General features: G+C 40.3%; 1 protein-coding gene across 6 annotated transcripts in view; it reads left to right on the top strand.

Moving 5' to 3' along the window:
• Window positions 1-25,970, top strand: part of Dscam3 (Down syndrome cell adhesion molecule 3) — a 98,511-nt gene extending 72,541 nt beyond the window's left edge. The window contains exons 3-33 of one of the 6 annotated variants that reach the window (XR_011718754.1): window positions 550-736; window positions 1,003-1,145; window positions 7,701-7,865; window positions 10,882-11,028; window positions 11,199-11,339; window positions 11,755-11,945; window positions 12,599-12,839; window positions 13,072-13,225; window positions 13,298-13,449; window positions 13,681-13,950; window positions 15,403-15,548; window positions 16,094-16,529; window positions 16,896-17,189; window positions 17,319-17,549; window positions 17,620-17,775; window positions 17,851-17,921; window positions 18,055-18,298; window positions 18,379-18,525; window positions 18,639-18,800; window positions 18,886-19,102; window positions 19,179-19,267; window positions 19,420-19,599; window positions 19,774-19,962; window positions 20,035-20,220; window positions 20,354-20,801; window positions 21,026-21,249; window positions 21,327-21,495; window positions 21,612-21,775; window positions 21,903-22,005; window positions 22,693-22,959; window positions 23,500-25,970. Coding sequence is in view for 5 of the 6 variants with exons in the window: in XM_071710942.1 (XP_071567043.1) it covers window positions 550-736; window positions 1,003-1,145; window positions 7,701-7,865; window positions 10,882-11,028; window positions 11,199-11,339; window positions 11,755-11,945; window positions 12,599-12,839; window positions 13,072-13,225; window positions 13,298-13,449; window positions 13,681-13,950; window positions 15,403-15,548; window positions 16,094-16,529; window positions 16,896-17,189; window positions 17,319-17,549; window positions 17,620-17,775; window positions 17,851-17,921; window positions 18,055-18,298; window positions 18,379-18,525; window positions 18,639-18,800; window positions 18,886-19,102; window positions 19,179-19,267; window positions 19,420-19,599; window positions 19,774-19,962; window positions 20,035-20,220; window positions 20,354-20,801; window positions 21,026-21,249; window positions 21,327-21,495; window positions 21,612-21,775; window positions 21,903-22,005; window positions 22,693-22,881; window positions 23,500-23,551 (5,888 nt within the window). In the remaining variant the exon portion in view is untranslated. Of the gene's footprint in view, window positions 1-549; window positions 737-1,002; window positions 1,146-7,700; window positions 7,866-10,881; window positions 11,029-11,198; window positions 11,340-11,754; window positions 11,946-12,598; window positions 12,840-13,071; window positions 13,226-13,297; window positions 13,450-13,680; window positions 13,951-15,402; window positions 15,549-16,093; window positions 16,530-16,895; window positions 17,190-17,318; window positions 17,550-17,619; window positions 17,776-17,850; window positions 17,922-18,054; window positions 18,299-18,378; window positions 18,526-18,638; window positions 18,801-18,885; window positions 19,103-19,178; window positions 19,268-19,419; window positions 19,600-19,773; window positions 19,963-20,034; window positions 20,221-20,353; window positions 20,802-21,025; window positions 21,250-21,326; window positions 21,496-21,611; window positions 21,776-21,902; window positions 22,015-22,692; window positions 22,960-23,499 lie in introns of those variants that run through there. The other 5 variants (XM_071710942.1, XM_071710943.1, XM_071710947.1 and 2 more) reach the window with 5 other exon arrangements.

A 25,970-nucleotide genomic window follows, 5' to 3' on the forward strand; every position in this document is an offset into this window, starting at 1 on the left:
TCCGCGGCGCTTACCAACCAACAAATCGAATAATCGTTTCAACATCGAGTTTAATCCACGGGCAAATCCAGATCGGAGCTATCGCTTGACCTGAGGCGGCCCCGCCACGCGAAGAAGAGAGAGGAAAATATTGATTTCTAAATAGCTACGATACAACGTAACAAGCACTTGGATACAATTTTATTTGTTAAATTGCAAAAGTGTATCTATATATGTACGCTGTAAAACAGCAATAATGTTCTATAGAATACTCCAGTCATAATCGCGTAAAATCATAAAATCAATTCGTATTTTAACGATCCATCTCATCATTCGTTAATTCAGCGCTGTTGAAATTTTAACCGCCACCTAGCTAAGAGCCGCGTGATTTCTCATCAGTGTACTTGATAAAAATTAAGTGGACGAAAGACAATATAAGTTAGTCGAGCTAAATTAATCGCGCTTAACCGCTTCTCATTGACCGCACGACGCGATCGTTAAGAGACCGCCGCGCCGCAACAAAACCGGCGTTACAATGTTAATATGAGCGAATACGCCTTTCATTTTCAGGGTGCAGCGTGAAATTTGCGCTCGGTCAGCAGGGCCCGGTCTTCATCCTGGAGCCGCCGAGCACCCTAGTCTTTTCAAATACCACGGGCTCCCAATTAGGCTGCTCCGCACACGGCAGCCCGACGCCGCATGTCACGTGGATTACCAGCCCGGATCAGAGATCGGTTACAGCAGTTCCGGGGCTCAGGTAAATCACGTTTCGTAAATCACGTTTCTGAATGTCCAACCGCTTCGACCGATCACGTTCGTGGTCATGGGTCACTTTTGCATAAATTTGTCAGGACACTATTCGTTTAAATAAAACCGTAGTACCCCTTGAACGTACGCGAAGTGAAAGAACTTGTTTTAAACTCGAGTGTGAAATCCGCCTTATACTTTTCTCGCGGATCTACGCGTCTCTTTTTCTAGCAGTCCCTTATGCGAATCAACAGAGCTCCTTTCATATTCTTTCAGGCAACTTCTGGGCAACGGTACGCTATACTTTCCGCCGTTCCTGGCTCAGGATTTCAGAGCCGAGGTTCACAATGCCCGATACAGATGCCGAGCGACCAGCTCCGTCGGGACCGTACTTTCACGCGAGGTCACTCTCCGCGCTGGTAAGTTGTCTTATCCACGTCTTATCCCTTCCGAAAGTGAAAGCATAGTCTTGTAGACTTACGTGGAAACTCATCCGGTCAAAAGATTTCAAAATGTTTTATCATACCGGCGGAAATGGCTTTCCGACTCTAAGTGGAAAATGTGGTCGCGCGAATAAGATTCAAACTACCATGCCACGCTACCGTGTGGATCGACAGTCCGCCAATGTCGCCGATACACACGATAACCATTATTTATCGAAGAAACGTCATTCGCCACGTACGAGATTCGTTGCAATAACGGACTGGCAGTACCGAACATCCCATTACGTCGGAGTGCTACTGCGAGTGCGGAGCCAACACCTCGCATTTTCAACCGAGAGGCTTCGCGCTATCCAAGTAAATACCGATGGGGAAACGGTTGAAAGCCGTTAAATTGTATCGGAGGAAGTTCGATTCTCGAGTACGTGGGCAAGTCTTCGCCGTTCCGAAAGACCCGTGGAGGGACAAAACTTTGTCCGGGCGGAGCTACGTGAGCTATCATTTAAATGGCTGATTCTAAGCCGATCATTACTACTGGCGGCGGCCGCGCTGAATTCGCCAGCATCCGCCATACATACTGCACGAATCCAATTGGAAAAGAATTCTTCTTTCGTTTTCATTTACTTTTGATCTGAATGACTATCGAGTATACCAGTAATAACACTGTTCAACAAAAAAATGCACAAGAAGGAAGATAATCTCTCATTTCCCGTAGTTTTTGAACACTGAATACAACCTCGTTTACCAAATTGCTCTATCACGTTAAAATTTTCAGAAATTTGCGAGTTATAAAAAAGTTATAAAAGTTGTAAAAAAGGGCTATTTGAGGACACTTTGGCATATTATAACTATGATATGTGACGTGTTGGAGAATTGCATTGCAATCAAATATATGAAATTAAATATGATGTTGACTTTTATTTTTTGAAACTTTCATTTATTCTGTCAATTATATAGGTAGAAAAATATTTAATGTAGGATCTATCAATATCATAAAATCAAAGTCACAACTTTGACGCTATAAACCATATATTAATTATAAAAATATTTTCCTGGAAATAAAATCGCAGAAAAAAATATAAAAAAATTAGTGTAACTCGTAACTGATTTTTGCGTAATATTATTTAAATGATATTTACGTTTTATAGCAGTCTTTCAAATATTGTTTCAATGATAAAAACAAAAGGTAAATCGAATAAATCAAATCGCGAAATAATAAATGTATAATATTTACTGACTGCAAAAAAAGCGATGTGCTTATTCGCTTTTTAGCCGGTGCATGTAACCTTTTAAATGGGTAAACATTGATCGCTTTCACGAAGCTCTAAGCTTACGTTGCACTTAGGTTGCTTGCTTTCTCAACGGCGTTTTCGTGACGTGTTTTTAACCCTTCAAGTAAAGGCAAAAGTGTCGTCGATTTTGCAAAAATGACTGCTACTATGTAAACCGCAAGAAAAAAGTTTAACGTAAAAAATTCGAGCCAAATTACTATTTTTAAAACAGGTTTTAGATCTGCCTGTCGTCAGTTAAGGCAAAAGAATGACGTCGTCTCATGACACACATACAACATTCTTGCGCGAAATATCGATAACCTTAAAACCCAAGAATCCCGCATGTCAAACAATGTGTTTAACCGAGTATTTCAATATACTTTGCGCTCGTTTGTAACAAAACTGGCACGCTTGTCGCATCTCACGGTGCATACAAATTCGAAGAAATTGCGAGAATCCAAATACTCTTTGATGCCGGTCCAAAGGCGGCTGTCTCTCCTTTCAAAGCCGCTTCACGTGAAGCGACATGGAATGCGCGCTCCAGCCGTCGGAAAACTTTCGTCGGAAAGTTTATCAGGATGATTCGTCTAAAACGGGAAGAAAAATTCGCTTCGCCGCTAGTGGTTTCGGAAACTTTCCCCCAAAGTCACTGGACGATGAAAGAACGTCCCAATCGATACCTCTTTGCCGCGCTGTCCTTGTCCCGCGCGAACCGTCCGCCGATATAAAGCTTCTATCTACTCCCACCAACGAACGCTTTCGTTAAAAGTTCACAGTCCGCCCCGGAGTATAGGCATAAATAATCAAGTCATTCTGCTCGTGCTTTTCGCGAAAACAAGTTTAATATGGTTCCAAAATGATATATGAAGGTCGTTCAAGCATAAATCGGAATTGTTTTTCCAATGAACCTCGTTTCTTCGAGAATAACAAAAATTAATAAATTCAAAATTATTTTACCGCTGATACTTCTCTTTTTTTTTTTCATTAATATCAAGGTGAAGAAGAAAAAACTCTTCCTAACTATGAACACTATATAATTATCAATTTTTCCGATGTGAGTAAAAAATGAAGTTTAACTAAATATTTAAATCAAATGTAATATAATGACGAATTAATATATGACGAGTTTATTGTATCAAAAAAATCTGAAATGGTAATAGCAAGTGTATGACGATAGCGCGCCATGATTTTGCATAATAATAGTTAGAAGATAAAGCAGTTAGAAATTAATAACTATTCGCATGTAATCGTACGACACGCATTCATTAACGCAACGTGCAAGTTATCTAACAAAGATCCCCGGAGAACTTCTCGTTTCACTTTATTTCCTTCTATACGCGAGAACATCGGCCAAGGAGATCTTCTAGCGGTGCTTCTTCTGAAACGAGCGAGCCAAAAAGGAACGGTTCACTTATCTAAAATGACATCGGCCGTCCCCACGTGCTCGCCAAAGAACTTATTCTGCAAGGGAGGGAGATAGAGTCATTGTCGAAATTCCCTTTTGTAAGGATCGCGTTTCCCGACGAGCTTGAGAATTCGGTATCAACATGTCCAGTCTTCGTTCTCTTCGGGCGAGAAGAACACTCCCGAAGGACCGAATAGAGAACACAGCGATGGGAATATTCATTATCCTACGTTATACCGTCAGCGGTCCCGGTAGTACGGAGAATAATGTCTGAAGAGCTGTCGCGTTTTAAAAATTTAAAAGGGGGTGTATCGCGTTGGTTTAACCTTTAGCGGGGGAGAATAATCGTCGCTCGCCAAGAGCTGCTCCCGTTTAATCTTAATTTTTTTCAAATGATTTCATTACGGAAGGTGTACGAGAACCGTACGTAACGGTCGTGGAATCTTATATTTCACATGCTTTCCCGCGCGATTTTCCCGTAGCGAAAAATAGCTCGAGGGGTATTTAACGTCGGCAAAATAAAGTATCTCGACGAATTTAACCATGGAAACATGAATAAATAATCGTTCCATATTATTATTTATGCGATAAATGCAAATTGGCACTTAATTAAAAACTAAAAGGTTATATTAAATTATAAATTCGTTTCATTGATTAAAAATATATTTAAATTGGAGAGAAACGTAGTATGAATGTGCCGCGAAGCGCAATGGGCGTTGCACGTGCATGCGTGCATAAGGAATTAAACAATCGCGCGCGCACTGCATTGTATCGTACATTCTAATCCCTTGAAATTTGTATACTGGATATTTATCCGGCCGTGTTACGCGACGAAACCGTATTTCTCTATACACGTGCCGAGTATGGATGCTATAGGAAAGAATTATTGCCCACCGCACGGTGAGAGATCACCCGTTTCCGCAGACGGACGATTCTCTAGCGTACCGCTCTTATTCTTCTTTATTTTCTTCATTTTATCAACGGGGAAGTGCGCGACTAGAAAAAGAACGTAACCACATTAGCAACCCGCCACTAGTTCTCGAGAAATGGTCTTGGGCAGAAAAAGGTCCACCCTTTCGGACGACAAATGCTTGTATATGTGTAATTCCAGCAAAACGGTCGACGGTTTTAATCACGCACAAAGCACGTTTTACGTTCCTAAGAGGAATGTACACAAGAAATATCTCGCGGCACGACGATAAGATACGAAACTTATCAAAATACGCGCGGGACTTTAAATTAAGGTAATTAAAGAATTATCTTAATCGATCAGCTTAATTGCAATGCAATTTCCAGCGAAACAAAGAATTTAGATAAGTTTATTCGTTTTTAGTCTTCTCTATCTATTCGACTATCTAATGTGTATTTGCGTCGTTTTCTAACCGGTCCTTGGCTGGTCGCGATATAAGTGGCAATATATCTGTCCCGTCCCGGCGTAAAATCCATCCTCGGAAAATTCGATTTAAAAAATCTACCGTCTCTTCAGAGAGAACCCTGTACAAGCACAAGGGTTTAGCAAAACACGCTCGTTGCGGCGATGCATCGATACGCCACGGTGTGCACGGCACATTTTCACGCCGCATCAGCGCGTAATGGGCGGTAAGCGCGCAGAGCGCGCGGTATCAGAGATCCGGCGTGAGCGATCTCACACAAGGGAGACGAGGGAAGGGATCGAGGGAGGGGGAAGGACGAATCCGTCCGTGAAGAGAGGAGGAAAGTTAATTTCAACGATTTCTAGGAATTCGTGGAAATATCGTTGCCCGCCTGGCTGGAGATCCGCGCATATTGGCTTTATTTGCACATTTCATTTCACCCCGTTCTCTCTCTCTCTATCTCTCTCTCCCTTTCGCTCGCTCGTTTACTCGTGCCTGTGCTATTTCTCTCGTATCCTCTCACTGGCGCATCTCAATTTTATCGTCACGTACCATGTCCCCTTCCCGCATACCTGGTCCCGTCCTACCCTTTCCTCCATCTTCCGATTCACACAAACCGAGGGGTCTAACCGAAGGGAGGGGAAGGTAGGGCGCCTGGCGTCGGGACACCATCCGAGAAGCCCCCAATTTCCGACGCCCCGGACGGCGAGAAGGGTGGAACGACACGACCCGTCTCGTCACTAAGCGAACGGCAGTTCCTCCGATTCACAACCTCTCTTGGCTTTTCTCGTTTCGCGTCTTCTTCCCGGTGCACATTCCTTGGCTCCGTTCGCCGAGCTTTTTAAGCTCTCCCTTCACCTTCCCCTCCGTCCTGCTGCCTCGCTCCCTCTATACTTCGCGAGCTATCGAGGAAATCGCGCGCGTTACTTCGGCACGAATGTTTACGGACGAATCCAGAGGGTGTCTCGTCGGCACTTAAAAAACGTGAATTTTTCAGTAACCTTAGCGGCACGTAGATCGTGGAAATTGGTCACGTGTTTGGGCCGATCCGGCCCAAAAGTATTTTTCATGATAACTGAATAATAATGTAAGACATATTCATTTTTTGTAAACGTATCATAATGTAGAGTGTATTGAGCATGGCAGTATTAAAAGTGGCGGTCATGTGTCTTTTAAATTAAAAGATACACTAATAGATTAGATTCCATTTAAAATCGATCAAAACAGAGAGATAATATGTATTTCAAGGTAACGAGGGCGATGGAGACGTAATAATGCGTTTTGAGTTACCGTACTCACTTAATTAAGCGATTACATGGTTAATATAACTAAAGATGCAAATGCAGGAAATTAATCGCACACTTTGTGCCAACATTCATTATAGCGAAGCGTGTGAGTAGAATACGTGTGTATACGCGCGAGCAGGTGTGTCTCCGGAGAGTGGAATATGCGCGACCTGAGCGCTGTTCCCAGCATCACTGTTATACATATTGATGTATGAGTGTGTACTTAGATTGAGGGTGATTAGATTTGGAGAGAGAGCTTGTCTCGTACCTCAGCATCTTGTATCTTAACCGCGAATGAAATTTGCAATTGTATCGAATAAGATACGTAAGACAATTTGATTGATCGAAAGACAAATTGATTGGATGTTACATATATAACGATCAAAAATTCTTCCATCTAAAATTTCACCGTCAGAAAACGAACTTAATAAAATGTTTTCTTATACACGTATATAGGAATATAAAATATTTTTAATACATTTTTGATATATCACCTCTTGCTAATACAGGCGATTCAGGTGCTTAAAATTTTACGCTCGTCAATTAACGTGTAACGGAATAAGAGGAGTGAATCGCATTACAACGCAGCCATTGTCCATGGACTTGAAATAAGTTTGATCGTTCATTATGCATGCTTCTACTTCCCTATGTCTTATTTTCCACTTTCTGCCTGTGGTAACTTCTTAATAATCATCCATCTTCCGCTTTCAACGCTATGTCACTTCGGGTCGCTTTAGTTTTCCTACCCTTTTTCTCCGACTTTCTGTTATATACGAATATAACAGAATTTTATTACAGAGGGTGTCTCGCATCAAATGTAATTGATATGACTCGCAGATCCTCTTCAATCAATGTTAAATCAAATTTCCTTATCGAAAACTGACGGTAATGGTATAATATTCCTAATTTTAAGATTATTGAGCTATATCTCAATAATTAAATTTTAAAAATTACGGTTTTGCATTCCATTTAAAATTATGAAGAATAAACTGTTAATATCTATTAGCAGCTCGAAAGCTTAGTTTTAAAAAGATTTGATAGAGGAATATCAAGATTAAATCGCACTTTTTTTCTTATAAATTGACTTATTGTTAGAAATTTTGGGAGACGTTTCGCATAAATGTAAATTTTTTGTAGTAATTAATTCTATTAAATAAAATGTATTGTTTGAACAATTTGATCTGTTACTTACATTGCAGTATTGACGGTACCCGGATACGACGTCAGGGTAAACAGACAACCCGTCATAGAAGGATGCAACGCAGTGTTGTCCTGTACAGCTCGGGAAGATGTTAAGGAACATCTCACTGTAACCTCCTGGTTTCGTGACGACGCCATTCTCTTACCTGGAAACACAGACACCGGTGAGTAACTGCGCGTTGACTTATTTGCTATTTTACTTGATCAAAGGTAGCGCGCGTTGACGCTAAACTTTCTCGAGATTAGCTCTTATGTTCGAGTATCGACAACACACTCGGAATACGATGCGTATCACGTATCCGTCGTTAATTTTTCGCTTTGAACATATTGTCGAGAAAAACAAATTCGAACTAATTCAACGCCGAGCCATCAGTTTTTTATCGACATGCACAGAGATGCAAGTGGATATGAGGTTTGCGTGTCGAAATGAGTTTACGAACGTAAACGTGTCAATGCGTTCGCCGTGGTTAGAGAGAATAAAAAAAAATCTGATAGGGAAATGCACACACGTTCAGGATAAACGCATATAAATGAAGAGGTAAAAGGATATATCCGAAGTGCAATTCACACCCCCTCATCGCTCATAATCCCTCATACATAATAATTTATAATCATAGAGTCGCATTACTTAAGGGATTATTGCAATTTTTATGAATTACGGTAAATTTCACAAGAAAAGGGCACATAACTCGAAAAGGATTAAATTAACGCAATTATAACCGTTAGCGGAGCGGGTGACATACAGATAGAAAGAGAGAGAGAGAGAGTGTGCAAAATGCTTGATCTCTTGGATGAGCATCCGGTATGCGCGCGAGTCCACAGATTCGCACACATATACTCGCACACGTACCAGTCGGGCTACACACGTACGTGCGCTAACTCGGCGATTTAGATCGTCCTGTACACGCTCAAGCATTCATGTCCCATACATATTTATGCCGCTCGGTTGCACGTAACCGGTAGCGGTGTGCGCGTAACTGTACGTACGCGTGTGCCGTTGGAATATCATGGGAAGCATCGCGTCATGTCGGGGCTTGATACGTTTGTTTCGTAACTAGGCGGCTAACATTGCGTCGTCCGCATATATACGAAAGCACCATCTGCACATCCGGGGGTGCGGTTACGTGTCTCCCGGCGCCGTATACGTCGACGTGTGTGTGTGTGTGCTCTCCCGCGGTTATCGCCGCACGCGTGCGAAGTGCGGACGCGCGCCGTCGCGAGAACAGTCCGTATCTTTATCCGAAGACGACGTCGTCGATTCCGCCGTCCGTCAACCGACGTCGCGCCAGTGTCGGAAGATAGAGAGGAATGAAGCGTCAGGCATATACACATATAGACGTCCTCGTGACGAAGCCGAATTGATACAATAGCTGTCCCCCGAAACGAAGATACCATCTTCTGTCGATACCGGAAGAAAATTTTTGTTCTTTTTCTCTTCTTCTCACATTGTAACAGAATTAATTAATGCCACTCAACGAAACGAAACAAAATTAATGTTTAGCATGTCGATCTATCTATTCTAAAATTAGCATTCTTAAACTCGAATATTTGTTCAGCATTTATTTCTCTACTGTAACATAGAATTTGTAGAAAATATCTGATTGACAAAAATGATAGAAAATAAAGATATAACTTTTCATTTAAGAAGTAAAGAGATATGGTACTCGTATGGTACGCGTATTGATCTTTGCTATAACTATCATGTTGTAACGTCGCGGATATCGCACAGATTCGAGGACATGAAATTCCGGTTGTACATTGCGGGAAGAACATGACATTTCTATCATTGACTCACGCACACTATAACGATATCGAATCAACGACAATAGTTCTTGTTAGACATCGTAGGGAGGAGAACCACTCGGAATCCGTTCCTATTCGTGATGAATACATCTTGCGCAGATCCGGGGACATATCATCATTAGAATCGTATTATTCGGAATAAGAGGGAATATTCCTCGTGTATTCTAATAAAATTTAGTATAATTTTTAGAGTACGATTTTAATTAAAATAAATGCTCGACACTTTGTATGTAAGCGCCCTCGTTTAAATTTGGAAAATAAAACTATTTTATATAGAGTTCTTTTACCTTGAAATAATCAGTGAAAAATAACAGACTTATAAAAATAATGAAGAATTTAGAATAACTGAAATAAAAGGGTGCATCCGTATAATAGTGACCCCGTAATTTTTCAGTCTTCGAGTAATATGTCGAAGATTGCTACAGGAAGTCTATCTTTGGCGAAAATATTCCGCCGACATTATTAATTATTCTCTGCAAGCGATAGCGGCGCGCGAAAATCCGAATAATGTTCCGAGCGTGATGAAAAAAAGATTTCTGGCAGGTCAATCCGAGATAGTCAGACAGCTTTAGCAAGTCGGTAGACCGGGCTGCGCGATGGCTGTCCGATGGTTGAGCCAAATTGAAAATTTCACGCCTGATGGTACACCCGTCCGTGATCCGAAGAGGTTTCATCGACAGATGCTGAGGATTTTGCATAACCCTTTGCTCCTGTAGACTTGAAATACGAGAGAAAATATTGCTGGAACCGCGTGCACGTTCAGGGATTTATTATTGATATTTCCTAGCTTCCGAATTCTGAGAAGTCGAATAGTATTTCCACTCAGTCTGCCGCGCTATAGAAAGAAGCGGAATAAATCGCGAAGTCGAGAGAAGCATTTCCTCACTGTAATAGTGATAGAGGGAAAATTTTTATTCAGGTTAAATATCTTCAGCACTGTGCATTGAAATTTTTGTACTTCTAATCTGTTTGTACATGTATAAATATTGCGTTCCGTGTAGAAGTCGCGCACTTTATCTGAACTGTAAGTAAAATCGGAAGCTTATATAAAAAAAGTCATAAGAATTGATTAACAATTATAAATATTATAAGTGACTGAAAATTTGTGGATTTTGACAAATTACATTTCGCATAATAAGCCTTGTTTTCTTATTCAATTTTCACGGAGTATCAGAGAATGTTTCTTACTTACTTTATGTACTTAATATGTTTATTCGATAAAAAGATTCGATAATTTTCGATGAAAGTTCAATATATGAGAAAATTCGGTACTAAGTTTGCTAAAGAATCTGTAATCGAGAGAAAGCGCGAGATGCCTGAGACATGCTATATATTTTTAAATCGATCTGTGTATATGCGGCCTGATTTTGTTCACAGGTGGGAGATTCGTAGTCACCTCGCAGGGTGACCTTCATATTAGGGGCGCCAGACCGGAAGACGGCAGAGCGACGTATTCATGTCTAACCCTACATGCCTTGACCAGCGAACGAAGAAAAAGCGAACCCGCCACTTTAACAGTCACGGGTAACTGCCAGAGCCGGATAAACCTTTTGCGAGATAAATATAAAATCAAGATCCGGATTAAAATTTAATCTACTTCCGCGGATTCCGCTGTATAATAGAGTGGCCAGGAAGATTATTCCTTGCCACTCGTTCATCTCTTTTTAAATTTATTATCACTGTTTTATTTGTAGAACCAACCGGTTCCTCGCCGCCGCGATTGATGCAACGATCTGAAATCGCCATTTCCGCCGAAAGCGGCTCCGATGTTCACCTCACGTGCTCGGCGCAAGGAAGCCCGCCACCGCAATTTACCTGGTATCGCGATGTTAATGGTTGGTTTAATTAGGGGAATGTTTACCGAATAAGCTATGTTAACAGTAGCGCCGAACAAACTATACCAGCTGTGTTCAAACATCGATTTCTCGATAGCGTTTATACTGTGTTACGTTTAAACAATGTTGTCACATAATAAATAACTTCGTTAAAAATAAGAAGAAAAATCTATATTTAAAAAATGTACTTCTTTAATATTAAAAGACGCTATCGGACGTTATTATAGATATGGAAAAAAAGAAATCTGTTTGTTTTATCAAAAAAGCTATAAGATTGTCGACGATTTCTCTCCCTCTCTTGTGTACGGAATACTATCGACATTTAACGCAAATTTAATCTAATATTACGCAAATATATGCAAACTTTGCTGATATGACCGTTACAGGACAGATACATCTGAATGTCTTATTCTAGGCCACTCAATACCGGTCGAATCGTTCGGCCGTATCCAGCTTTGGGGTGATTTGATGCAAATTCGTCGCGTAGATGCGCAAGACGCAGGAAGATACGTTTGCCGGGCCAGCAATCAACTTGGCGAGCAACGAGCGGAGACGCACTTGTCAGTCACATCAAAGCTAAACGCTCGGATTCAGCCGCGTGTGCAAGTACGAGTCTGATTTATGCAAATGGATAATTTCTCTCTTAAATGTATGACATTTTATAACAGACTGAAAGAGGGATAATAATATAAAGGTAGATAGAACATCGTCTCACGCACAAAGAGATTTTCTTCGAAATTCAGGAATTAATGTGATGAAAAAGGAAAATTTGTATCCTATGAAAAATTATTAAACTTGCGCCACGATATAATATTAGCGAAAGTTATTTATCCGATATAATAGGGAAAACAATTAATGCAAATCAAGTATTTAATCCACTTACAGATAACAGTGCTCTACTTTTATCGTAGTGTAATGGAAAATTGGGTTAAACTAAATATGATTGCGTTACCTATATTTATGGTAATTGCGTCTACGATAATTAATTAACAATTATTACTTTCTCTCTCGCTCTCGACATAAAATTAATTAATAAAACAATTATTAAATGATGATTACTTGGTCATGAATTCATCACAGATTGGCACTAAATATAAAAATACATTAAATGTGTCATTAACTTAACAAAAGCAACTCTCCCGGGGGTATTAGTCTTATTGCATGTTGAGGAAGTCTTCTCAAGAAAACAACATAAAAGTCGCAGAGATAGACACGAATTCGCCCGACTGCGAGATAGATTCGCTTGTCATCATTCGCAGGTCATTAATTCCGGCGAGACCGCCACGATGAACTGCACGGTCGAAGGATATCCAGTCGAGAGCGTTGAGTGGCTACATGACGGTGTCCCAGTATTGACCGCGCAGGACACGAGGATCAGATTGTTAGCTCCCTTGGTGCTCGTGATAGGCTCCGTTGGTCGCAGAGACAAAGGGATGTATCAATGTTTGGTGAGGAGCGACAAGGAAAATGCTCAGGCCACCGCCGAACTCAAGCTCGGAGGTCAGCAAACGCATAGGCCGCTTTTAATACCCGTTATATCCTATTTTCGTTTGGCCGTTTCTATAATCTATTCTTATACCATTAATTTATATGCATAAATATATGCATATTTTCCGCGTTCTATTATTGGATAATTAAGTTTTCGTTGCTTTTCCTGTATAAATTTCTCTTCTTCCGAGAGAACTGGCTCGTGCCTGTTTTAAAAAACGGATTTTTGAAAAAAAATTTTTAGACACGGTCCCGGAATTGCAGTACACGTTTATTGAGCAGGCATTACGACCGGGCCCGCCGGTCTCTCTGCGATGTTCTGCTACTGGTTCACCGACGCCATCCTTTACGTGGCTACTAGACGGTGAACCACTGAGTCAGATTGCAACTGGACACAGGTAGATCGTACCTATGTTCTGATATATTGGCGTTATATTGCGCTATCTTCTAATCAGGAACTATACGCGTAGATACGCGATAGGCCAATACGTGGATCAATCCGGTGACGTGATCAGTCACTTAAACATTTCATCGGCGGGAGCCGAGGATGGTGGCCTGTATGCTTGTGTGGCGTCCAACACTCTAGCGATCGTCGAGCACAAAGCTAGATTGAACATTTACGGTACGGCATGCATACAAGATAATAATTTCATAATTATATACATACATTTAAATCGAGTCTTCAAAAATCGAGTGCGTTAATTAGATCTATTAGATTTACATCCGCAAATATCGAGAACATGAACATTTTAAGCGAGACAAGGAAGAGAGTCTCGAGTAAGCGGGAAAATTGATTCAACTCGTGGAAGCAAGTTCAAATCGGGGTAATTCTATAATAAGAAACCATTTTTAGGACCGCCGTACATCCGATCGATCGGCCCGGTTCGCGCCATCGCTGGTGTCGACATTACAATAGCGTGTCCTTACTCAGGATACCCGATCACATCGGTCGGATGGACCCGAGGTGGTGCCGAGTTGCCCTTTGACATTAGGCAGCGGGTCGACAGCGAGGGCCACCTTACGATCCTCACGGTAGATCCGAATGATGCCGGTACTTACACGTGTATAGTTCGAGCAAGTTCCGGGGAGACTGCCAACAGGGATATATTACTAACTGTTAATAGTAAGTGAGAACGAGAGAGTGGTCAGCGTGAAACAGAGAAGTAGAACTAATTAGATGGATGTTTCATAAATTTATATAATTTATTAAGCTCTGAAATGTATTGCCTGTCTAACGACAGTATATTTTTGAGTAGAAATATTGTAGCATTGCAAATCTTATTTCAAGAGGATCAATGCAGGAAAATATAAAGTTGTGGAAAAGATTGCAATATGTATTGTGATGCAATGTATTGTTACGTTCTCCAGACCTTATGATTCCTTTCTTCGCGCAATTGTCGGTGAGACCATTCTACAGCGAAAGAAATGAATAGACACCAAGCGGGCGAACAGTTACTGATTAGTGGAGGAGACAATAGTCCAGACAATTTTTCCTTTTTTTTCTGTTCTATTGAGTTCAATAACAGAGCGAGAATCGTGCAAACACACACACACACACATTCTTAAGTAATAAAAATAAAAAGAAAACGATTTAAAAAGAAAACAATCACGGTATAATCCAAAATTATCCTTCCTTTGCTTTATTATTATTAAAAATCGATATATTTTTGAAAAATTGAAAAACGGTTGACTAATTACGTGAATTGATTTTGTGTAAATAAATGTCTCAATTTTCCATAACTTAAAAGATAATATCGGAAGTCCCAATCTACTACGAAACACATTCGGAATTAAGGGAAGCAGCAGAAACTGTTAGCTCAAGCGCAAGGAAATTTTAAACATTTAAATTTAACTAATAAAAATTTAGATTTATTCGAAAATCTTGTTGCTTTCCTGACAGGCAATTTTTCCGTTTTACTCGGATCGCGTTACAGTTTTCCCATTTTTTCCTCCTTTTATAGCAGAGATACAAAAACTTTCCAACTGATTCTTTCTCCATCATGTATATACATATAATTAGTTAGCTTTCTTATCAATGAGATTATAATAACTAAAATTAATTTAATAATTAGAACTGTTTCACGAAGATTCTAATTGATGTCCTCTGCACGAACATCCGCACATGTAACATCCGCGAATCATCCACATACATTCACTTCCAAATCACGTATATTATTTACTTTATAGCTTCCGAAGAAATTATTTGTAAGATTTGTATAATAAATCCATAATAATAATTTTTTTCTTTATTTAAAGAGCTCTTGCCCTCAAGTCTTTATCATTCAAAATCGTATAAGGTAATTCACTCTCAAATAATGATTAAATTACTTTATCTGAAACAAAGGACCGATGAGTGCACAGAGAGTATCCTTTTGGGACATTGACTTACATCTGAGATTTGTATGATGCGTTCGACTCGTAGTCGCGCGTCTCAAAGCGTTAACTGGCAAGATTGTATCTGTGTCCTTTCGTATTTCACTTAACTTTACCAAAACAGAAAGGAATCTCGGGGTTTGGACGTAATAGTATAATATAGCGCAACATGTAACTTTTCCATTTTGTGCGTACTTTGCAGGTCCACCAGTAATGAGTCCCTTCAGCTTTCCCGCGAATTCGCAAGAAGGCAGTCGTGCTCAAGTGACTTGTAGCGTGACGTCGGGCGATCTTCCAATCTACATTTCCTGGTTGAAAGATGGCGAGCCACTGCCTTCTTCCCTTCGCGTAAGCATTATTTCACATCACAAAGTTCAGCTCTATACGAAGAAATATTCGACAATTTCTCTCCACGCTCTCTCTAATTTTTGTGTCTTCGACGACAAAAGATAAAAAAGTATCGCAAACTGCAACTTTATTTAAAACTATGTACGTATCTATGTACATTTTACCTATAAGAACTAATTTTTAATCTTTTTATATTATTCTTCGAAAAAGTTTCTCCTCTTGAAAATAAAAATACGCATTTTCTAGTAATAAAACTAGTGTGAAAAATATTTAGTAGCCTTTGTGAATAATGTTCTTCAAACAAATGGAAGCACAATAAGAGCAAAATTTAAAAATAGCATATAAGAAAATAGAGATTTTATCGATTTTACGGCCTTACACAAATGCAAAGGAGAGAATATCTTTAATTTTTCTTCTAATTCGAAAAATATGTGTCTTATACTTATCTAGGACATTATCTAGGATAATAAAAATAGCGTGATATCTTAATTTGTATGTTTCGCATAAATCATATTCCTATTTATGATCGCGTTTCTGCCCTACAGATTGAAGAGCGAGGTGCCGAGTTCTTCAGCCTCCTCGTCTTCAAGGAACTGTCGTCGCGGCACAGCGGCAAATACACCTGTGTGGCCACGAATAGCGCCGCGAAGGTCAACCACACGGCCGAACTTCTGGTAAAAGTACCGCCTCAATGGATATTCGAACCGCTAGACGTGGCGACTCTCCTGGGTAACCCGTTAAATGTCCATTGCGAGGCCAAAGGTTTTCCACCACCGCGTATCACGTGGCTGCGTGCCAGAGGCAGAACGTCCAACGACTATCAGCCGCTGGTCGATGGTTCCGATGGTAGACTCACGATATTGCCTAATGGATCTTTGTGGACGGCTTCCGCCGGTCCGCAGGATGAGGGTTACTATCTCTGTAGGGCTAACAATGGCATCGGATCCGGACTAAGCAAAGTGATATACGTGTCAGTCCATGGTAAGAATAATTATGCGAATTACAGACCAATTAATTATAAAGATCCAATACAAAATCTAGAAATATGAGTACATTCTCGATTGTTTAAATAATCAGTTCATCAATGCAGAAAAGTCCAACAAAAATGTTAATTAGTCAATCGACACTTCATGAGTTTATATTTTTTAAAAACATGATTAAATAGAAAGAAATAAAATAATTTCTATTTGATAATAAAAAAAAAGCATTTCTTTTAATAATCACCTTTTTTAATAATAAAAATCTCTTTATTCACAGTAATTTTATTTCAAATGTGATATTTGATATTTGAAAATTATTAAAAATCTCGCTGAGCAAACATCAAATCAAAATTTATGATTTTTGCAGAACCGGCGAGATTCGAGTTTCAGAGTAAAAATGTGACGATTCGCCGTGGAGAATCCGTAACTATCGATTGCACTGTAATCGGCGATAATCCTATAGAGGTTCAATGGATGCACAACAGTGATCGATTGGATATGAGCAATCATAGACTAAGCATCGGTCAAATAAAGACTGACAACGGCCTGAAGTCCCAATTATCTATCGCAAACAGTGATCGGCAAGATTCCGGGGTCTACAGATGCACCGCTGATAACGCTTATGGAAGAAGCGAACATCTGATTTATTTAGCAGTTCAAGGTAAAGCATACATTTTTATTATTAAATCTTCTGATTTTGCACAGGTCAGCATTAATTTTTATTAATAGCTTTATCCGAATCGACGTGCAACGAAAAGGCTTTACTTCAAACCATGTTTGTATTTTACAGAGAGGCCGGATCCTCCAGCTGGACTCGAAGTAATAGAGATCGGTTCCCGATCAATACGGTTATTATGGAAGCGAGCCTTCGACGGAAACAGCCCTATAAGAAATTACGTGATACAATATCGCTCGCTGAGCCACGGTATGACCGATGATTGGAATCCCGTTAAAACGCACAATGTCACGTACACGCCAGGAAGCTCCAATAGCGGTAATTCTATACATCCGACTCAAAACGGTTCGTCCATATACCTCCGATCGATATCGCGGTATCTGTCCGTCCCCTTCGTGACTTGTATCAATTCTAGGCTTATCTCCGTTCGAAACCACCGGCGATGATCAAGAGGTAGCTCTGGTCGGTGGTCTTCATCCGGCCGTTACCTATACCTTCAGGATATTCGCTATAAACTCCATCGACGCGAGCGGACCGACGGAACCAGTCGTGGCGAAAACTCAGGAGGAAGGTAAATGACTCGTATGACAATGCGATCGTATGACTGAAATCTTACTGTATTGTATAACATTGATATCTGCAACAGCACCTACCGAACCACCGCAAAACATCAAAGTGCAATCTGCCGGGCCTGGAGAGCTCATGGTCAGTTGGCAAGTAAGTAACGCCAATTCATAGACGTGACTTACAAGTACTTTAGGATTAATGCTCTTGAAATAAATAACGTATCAATGCTATAAAAAAATCGAGAAACAATTTGAAAACACATTGGAATGTATTTGTTTCTTAGCCACCTCCAAAAGAATCGTGCAACGGAGATCTGCTAGGATACATAGTGACGTGGTCGGAACATTCGTCGTCGACTTCGGGTGTCAATCAAAGCAAAAGTTTAACCGTAAACGGTTGGGCGACGACAAAGGTGCAGCTGACCGGTTTAAGAAAATTTACGAAATACGGCATTTCGATCCGAGCTTTCAACAGCATAGCCAGTGGACCAGCTAGTGCTCCCATCGTGGGCACTACTCAAGAAGGAGGTACATGATCGAGAAATCGTATCTATGCGAAGCAACAGTGACCGGACATATTTAAATCTCCATTCACATTCGTTTCGTAGTACCGGAAACGCCACCGACTCAAGTGACATGCGTTCCATTGTCTTCCCAAAGCGTCAAAGTGTCTTGGAGTCCGCCTCCGCCTCATCAGCACGGCGGAATTATTCAAGGATATAAAGTCTATTACAGGCCGGTTCCTACTGATAACAGTGAGTCACTCGCTACATTAATGAACAAAAAATATTCGCAAGAGATTAATCTTGTAAGGCATTATTATGTTTTACAAGACATTATTAGATGCTAATTTTTTTTCCTATCGCAGTGGATATATCGACGGTCGGCGAAGTTAAAAGAACTTCCAGCATGGACACTTACTTGCACACGTTGTACAAGTACACGAATTACTCCATCAAGGTATTGGCTTACACAGGCGCGGGTGACGGAGCGTTGAGTCCACCGATCTTCTGTATGACGGAAGAAGATGGTGAGATATCTAATGCAATTTTAGTAAATAAGAAGAACTGGTTATCTCAAATTATAAAATAAATAATCCGGCATTTCTTTTGCAGTTCCAGGCCCGCCCGCTGGCATTAAAGCACTGGCGTTAACGGCGGAAAGCATATTAGTTTCCTGGTTACCGCCGTTGCAGCCTAACGGAAATGTCTCAAAATACACTGTGTATAGCAGAGAAGCTGGCTCGAAAAATCATAACGCGCACACAATGCACGAACCGCCATCATCGCCTACAGATACTCTTACGATGGAATTACGAGATTTAGTGGAGAGGTACGTACGAATATCATAACGTGTTGATTGTAACTCTTTTGCAATGTTTTTTACAAACAGATTCCTAATTTCTTAGGCAATTATACGAGTTTTGGGTATCGGCAACGACCGGTCTCGGAGAAGGGGAACGGACCACCATAGTTTCGCAAACAACGAATACCAGAGGTGCTTGTGGATCACATATTCGAAAATTTGCTTTCAGAATTAAGATTTCTAATTTATTTATTGCATGTCTTATACGTTGCCTGATATACTTCTCGTAAATTTTTCTATCGTATAATTGTAAGAGCATAGAACTGATAGAACTCATTCCGTAGCTCCCGCTAGAGTGGCGTCATTCTCGCAAATATTAAGAAGAGCTGTAAAATCGTCGGTCACCCTGTCGTGTTTAGTGGTCGGAAATCCTACGCCACGACCTATTTGGACATACAGAAACAATCAAATCACCACCGGCAGGCATTACGAACTTACACCCGACGGGCACCTTAACATACGCGGTAGGTATCTCACTCTTTAACTTATTCCTCGCTACTTGCAAAATCACTATACTTGATCTAGACACTCAAGTGCAAATTTAAAATCTATAACATTACATAAACTAATTATTTTTTTAATCTAAATTATTTAACCTACAAATTATTATCATAATAATCTTCTCGATCATCTTTCAGGATTGGAGCAATCGGTCGCAGGGAATTATACTTGTTCGGCTAGCAACTTATTCGGCGACGACTCCATCACGTATTCATTAGTTGTAGTGATGCCACCCAGAGCACCGACATTAGAATTGCAATATACGACAACCAACAGTATCAGATTCCGTTGGAATCATCCTGATAACGGCGGTGCTACTATACAAGGTACTGAAAAAGTAACCGATAATCGCGTCATATATGTATTTTTATAAGTAAAGTATCTTTCTTTTATGCCAGGATACGTGTTAAGCTACAAGAGGGATCAGGGTGGATGGGAAGAAATTGCCTTATCTCCTGAGCAGATGGAATTTGTGCTCTCTGGATTAAAATGTGGTTCTTCCTATTTAGCGCATTTAACAGCACACAATCGCGTCGATACCGGCGACCCGAGTCCGTTAATTAGCGCAACAACGAAGGGCACCGGTAAGTAAGATATTCTATTAAAATAAGCTACAAGATCGATTTGGCTTAGAATCAAGTTCAAGTGTCAATTAATACAAACTTTTCTATTTCTATTAAAACGGCGACTATTAATTTCCCTCAACTTACATTCCAGCGCCCTTATTGCCTAAGGAAAGAGATATTATTTCGGCAAACGGCACGTCGGTGAAATTAAATTTATTATCTTGGCCTAACGGAGGATGCCCCATTCAATATTACACCGTCGAGTATCGTAGGCGAATCAATACGGAACCGTGGATTTTGGTGGCCAGTAGAGCGACCGATAACGTCGTGATTCGTGACTTAAAAACGGCATCGTGGTACAGTTTACGTTTGACGGCTCACAACGACGCTGGCTCGACTCAGGCTCAAATGGAGTTTGCCACGACCACGTTAAGCGGAGTCAGTATCGGTCCGCCCAACGATCTGATAATGGAGGACGATATCAAGAAGACTGTGCCTAATCATAAAGTTTTGTATGTCATCGTACCGCTCATCTGCGCAATCGTTTTGGTTGTTTCTGCCGTTATCCTGGGATATGTCATGCTTAAACGTAACGGCAGGTAAAGCATAATTCCGAACTCTTGAAACGCTATTTTACTTTATTTACTTTGTAAAGGCCCGTATTCTCTGCCCGCATTTATTTCTGAAATTCTATGGTATATGTAACGTGAACTATATGCTAAATGCGCGCATTTATGATAAAAGTAAACTGAGAATACGAGCCTTTACCACCCGCCACGATCAGATTCTTATTAATCGCTCTTTTAACATTGTTTTTCGACAGAGCGAACTATCTAGGCGAGATGTTACCGGGACAACAGCAGCAACAACAAGCTTTAGGAATAGTTCAACAACAACAGCACCAGCAACAACATCATCACTTGTCCAGTTGTATGTCGACCGTACAACTCAAGTCGACGGCTGAACGAGACAACAGACGTAATCATCAGGTTTACACTAGTTCGCCCGTGAAGCAAGAAAACCACAAATCCGCCGATCACGGATCTGGTACGTGTGTTCGCGGGGCAATGAGTTATTTGTGTAACGTGAATGTACCTTTACGAATCCTCTGTTATCCTTCACAGAAATGTATGAGATAAGTCCGTACGCCACGTTTAGCGTTCCCGGAAGAGAGAACCGTTCGGTCACAACTGCGACGCTCGACTACACGATGCAATTCAAGACTTTTGGTCATTTGGAGAACGAGGACATCAACACTATCGATTATGACAGATCCAGCGTGGAGTTCGAAAGGTAACTGGCTTCTTCCGCCGCTTCTTAACTTCTGACTCTTCGTGAAATCCGTTTCGCGTTTGCGTCCCTATTTTTCTCCTCTTCTCTTCCTCTTTCTGGTGTTCTTTGACGCGCAGGTCGAAAACACCAAGGTGGCACAAGCAACGCTACTTTCCGAGCATCGCGGAAGCCGAGAGCAAGCTGCGATCGAGTCGACAAGGCTCCGGGAGCGACACGTCCGGAAGCCCTTGCGGCGAATGCGCCGGGCCTAGTTATAGAGTGCCAGTAAAGCCTTGTAGAGGTACAATTATGTATTCCTACTCTCACAATTTTGTAGACAAAAAGAAATCGCATAGAAAATAATTTATCGAGGAAACCAGCTGCACTCGAATAAATCTGCGTGTATAACAACGCGATTCTCCTTACAGATGTATTTTCGCGAGGTGTCGAATCGAGTACGGAATCTAACAACGAAGGCTCGCCCTCACTCGCGAGACGACGAAGCCGACAGCCGAGCCGGTCTACTCGCAGGTAGCCAAGGTTTGTTTGTTTCCACATAGCACTCAGTCTTGACTATTCGATATCGGCCTCTTATCGTTTTCACACCGACGCGAGAAAGAAGCGCAACGACGCGAGTTATTTAGCAATTAGAAATTTTTTACCAGTGTCAAACATTTATATATATTTATTTTATGATTATTATTGCAAGAGACATGTTGAAAATACATATATCCCGATAGAGTATGTTGTGATACATATATATGACATATTGAGTTTTCACGTCATTGCGCTTCATTCTAGAGCCTCATATTTTATACGACGAAGGATACCAAGCATTTAAGGATGTTCTAATATGTTCGCTATTAAACATAACAAAATTTTCGTATTTTTGGAAAAAAAATTGAACTAAACCTTTACGTGACCGATGAAAAAATTATCCTTACACGTATAAAAGATGCATTGTGTGTATGTACCACCTCATCCTATATATATTTAATTTAGATAATATCAAAGATAATGTTGATAATGGACATTAAATTAATCATCAATTTATAATTAATCCTCGTGAAACATTATCTTACGAATAAGGGATTTGATTAATCGTATTTAGTTAAAGCTGCATTTTATTAATTTCTTAATTCAGGCAACGGTGTCACAAACTTTAAAGAAAAATTTTCCTTCTGACTCGACAAATGTATCCGCTGATCTGTTTGACAGTTCGGTGGAGGATATGACACTATTGCCGCCAAGCGGGTTCAGTGACAGCCGCGAATTGAGCGACGTGGAGTGCGACCGTGACCGTGATCGCGAACGCGATCGCGAATGGCAAGGTTTATCAGCCGGGACCCGTCACGGCGGCAGTTTGGGCAGACTTCCGATTGAGGCCGTCGAATCTATGCTCGCTAGGTATCGGCACGAGTCTCCGTAAACAGGCATGCCGAGTACCAAGCAGCCGAGACCGGTCTAATCCTCGGAAATTTATTTGTTTGTATATAGGATGTCTCGCGACTATCGTTATACACATGTATAATATATGAGAATTTGAGGAAAAATGATAGTTGTTTGGATACTGATACTTTTTATATAACATCAGTAGTATGTAGCCAGCTGACGTTATTTGTCGTCAATTGTCACTTTAATGTCAAAATGACATTTTTAACGATATTTTGACGTCAAAATGACGACAAATAACGTCAGCTTGCTACCTAACTTGTATTTTATATTTAATATTAATATAATATAATATTTATTATATTAATATTATATGTTCCCATATATATACATTTAAAATAACATCAAGTAGATTATATTATTTAATAAAGCCTTTACTTATCAAGGTAGTTAATATCAAATATTCAAGACGAGGAATAAAACATTCTCTGAATAAATTTGAAATATCATTGATTCATTTAAAAATTACTACCATATACTCGCTTTCGTTTTAAGAATGCGAGATACTTGAAAATTAATAAGAGAGAGAATTAAATAAAATACTTTTAAAAACATATGCGTTATCTGTTGCAGATATCAACAAAGGAAGGAGCAAGAGAGACAAGAATTCACTATACACGTATGATCGAGATTCGCTGGTTCGACTTGGTATCTTCGCCGGACGATTTAACATTATTTAGAAAGAGATGACAAGTCGTCTCTTTCCTTGAAACTATCCGTCGCCGTTGGAGAAAATTTTAATGTGTTGGAAAGAGTGCGTGAGAGACAATTTAATTTTGAATGAAGATGGATACAAGAGACTCTCAGGTCCATTTGTGTCGAAGAGGCGTCTCAATAACTGATCTGCGTTGCGCCAAATACTGCCGTTATTATACACAAAACATGGCCTTCGTATATAACCCTGTATGTGCCACGTATGTAACGCCGAATTTCGAAAAAAAAAAAGAACACCAAATCCTGTCGGCGATATACACATGATGCAATTAAGCAATCGAGAAGTAACGGAAGCATTCGATTAACTGTACGTTTTTGATAGCATTTATCCTTTCTATCACCGAATTACGATTACATTGTCTTACGATTACCGTACGGAACGTGATTACGATAAAAAAAAGTCTGATTGACCGATCCATTACTTTCGCGACGACCAATTATTGATATACAGGGTGAACGCCAACTTCCATGCGAGTACCTCCGCTTCACTAGTGCGATCTACTTATTAATGAGCTATTCTACGTATGATTATAGGAACGACCGATTATTCGCGGTAATGAGTATTGCATTTTAAAAGATTTTAAAAAACGCTGCAACGGCCGCAGCGTTACACGTTACACGTTACCCCCGTTAAGAAATAGGTCAATTAATTCGAAGCTAATGACGAACGTTTATTCGAAATGAAACTGAATTCCTATTAATCTTGACAATCGGAAATTGGTTCTCAAATTCCTCTCGGTTTGAAATTCGAAAGTGCTTCGATTCGATTTCATGCAATTCAACTACGAAACCGACTTTCCACGAACGATTTTTCGAATAGCGTCAACTTTATTAGAAATGTATAGTATTAAGAACGTTATGAAAAAGAAAAAAAAAACGAAAACTTGGGAAGATAGGGAGGGCTTACGTGTGCTCCTTTCTCTATCCTAATTGAACGTAATTGTGCGCTATAACAAATAGTATTTACGAATCGATTATCCGAATAAGAAGCGGCTAGCGCCTTAACTGTGTAAATAACTGCTCTTTGAAAAACGACACTTATCGATGTGATCGTAAAATAACGCTAACGATTATGAAATACCACGTGCACAGAGAGTCATAGTATGTCCGCAGACAAGATCGAGAATCGTGTAGCATAGAGCGATCGAAAAAACTGTAGCTTCTCACCGGAGATTCGGTTTCTTTTCAAAGATCTCTCCCGTAACGTGAGACTGATCGTTAACCGAGTACGCTTAAATTGATTTTTGCCAACAAGAGTAAAAGGGCCGGTTTCACCATCTCCGATAAGTTTAATCGGCCGATTATTCCATTGGAACTGACCAATCGCATTTGTCGTTAAGCAGATTGACCAATCATGGTTGACACTTGATCGGCCGATTAAATTAATCGGAGATGGTGAAACCGGCCCTAAACGGTTAATCGTTCCGATCGAGCGACACTTCCGATCACGCTCAAAAAGAAAAAGAAACAAACGGAACCATGCGACGCGCGACGTTCTTCATTTCCCTTTTACTTTAATGAAAGAGAGACAAAGACTTGCTTAGAATTATTCTCGCGGTTGTTTTTAAGACAGTTGGGACTAAGTCTCGTAGGAATCTCAAGAAAATTCATGATATACGTCTCTTGTTACTTTATAACGGGTTATCGCGTAGATCTAATATGTATATATAAATGGAGATGATCAGAAGATCAGACGATTTCTCGAGATTCGCGCGCGCGAATTTCGCGCTCATCTCGGACAAGAGTTTATGCGAAATGTATCGTGATCGATATCATAACAGTCATCCTGCAGAAGATGGATGAATCGAGGATAAAATCGGCGGTGATTCATTCTGTAATGCCGGACTCCCGGAAATTGGCATAGTTTTAAGGATCGTTAATTCCTCACGATTCATCTGCTTCCGACAGGATGAGAGAGACGTTGGAATAGCTAGAGCAAGCGCAAGAGAGGCAAAATAATATTAGAAGAGAAGAGCATGTGTGTATGATGTTTCATTTCATAGCAATCGCAATCGCAAAACTGCCGGTTAAACAGTTGGGACAAGTGCGATAAGAGTCACTTTAAGAGAATATCAGCGTAAATGTCGTAATCTATCGCACAGATAGAATTGCGAAATCAAGACTGTCCGTTCGAATAATTAAAGCAAATATGGAGCAACACGAAAATTATATACACGATGAAAAAGCTTAGCTAAAGAGAGGCTGTTTTGACAACTTCGACGATTCTGAGATTTGTATACGCCAAAGGGACGATCTACCGAGAAATATGTGTACACTCATGAAGAAAACAAAATAAAAAGAGCAAATTACAATGCGGTATAACTGCAATA

This window comes from Temnothorax nylanderi, unplaced genomic scaffold (genome assembly GCF_030848795.1).
Source record: "Temnothorax nylanderi isolate EJ_2023f unplaced genomic scaffold, tnyl_v1.0 TNYL_tig0093_pilon, whole genome shotgun sequence".
In the NCBI taxonomy this organism is placed as follows: Eukaryota; Metazoa; Arthropoda; class Insecta; order Hymenoptera; family Formicidae; genus Temnothorax; species Temnothorax nylanderi.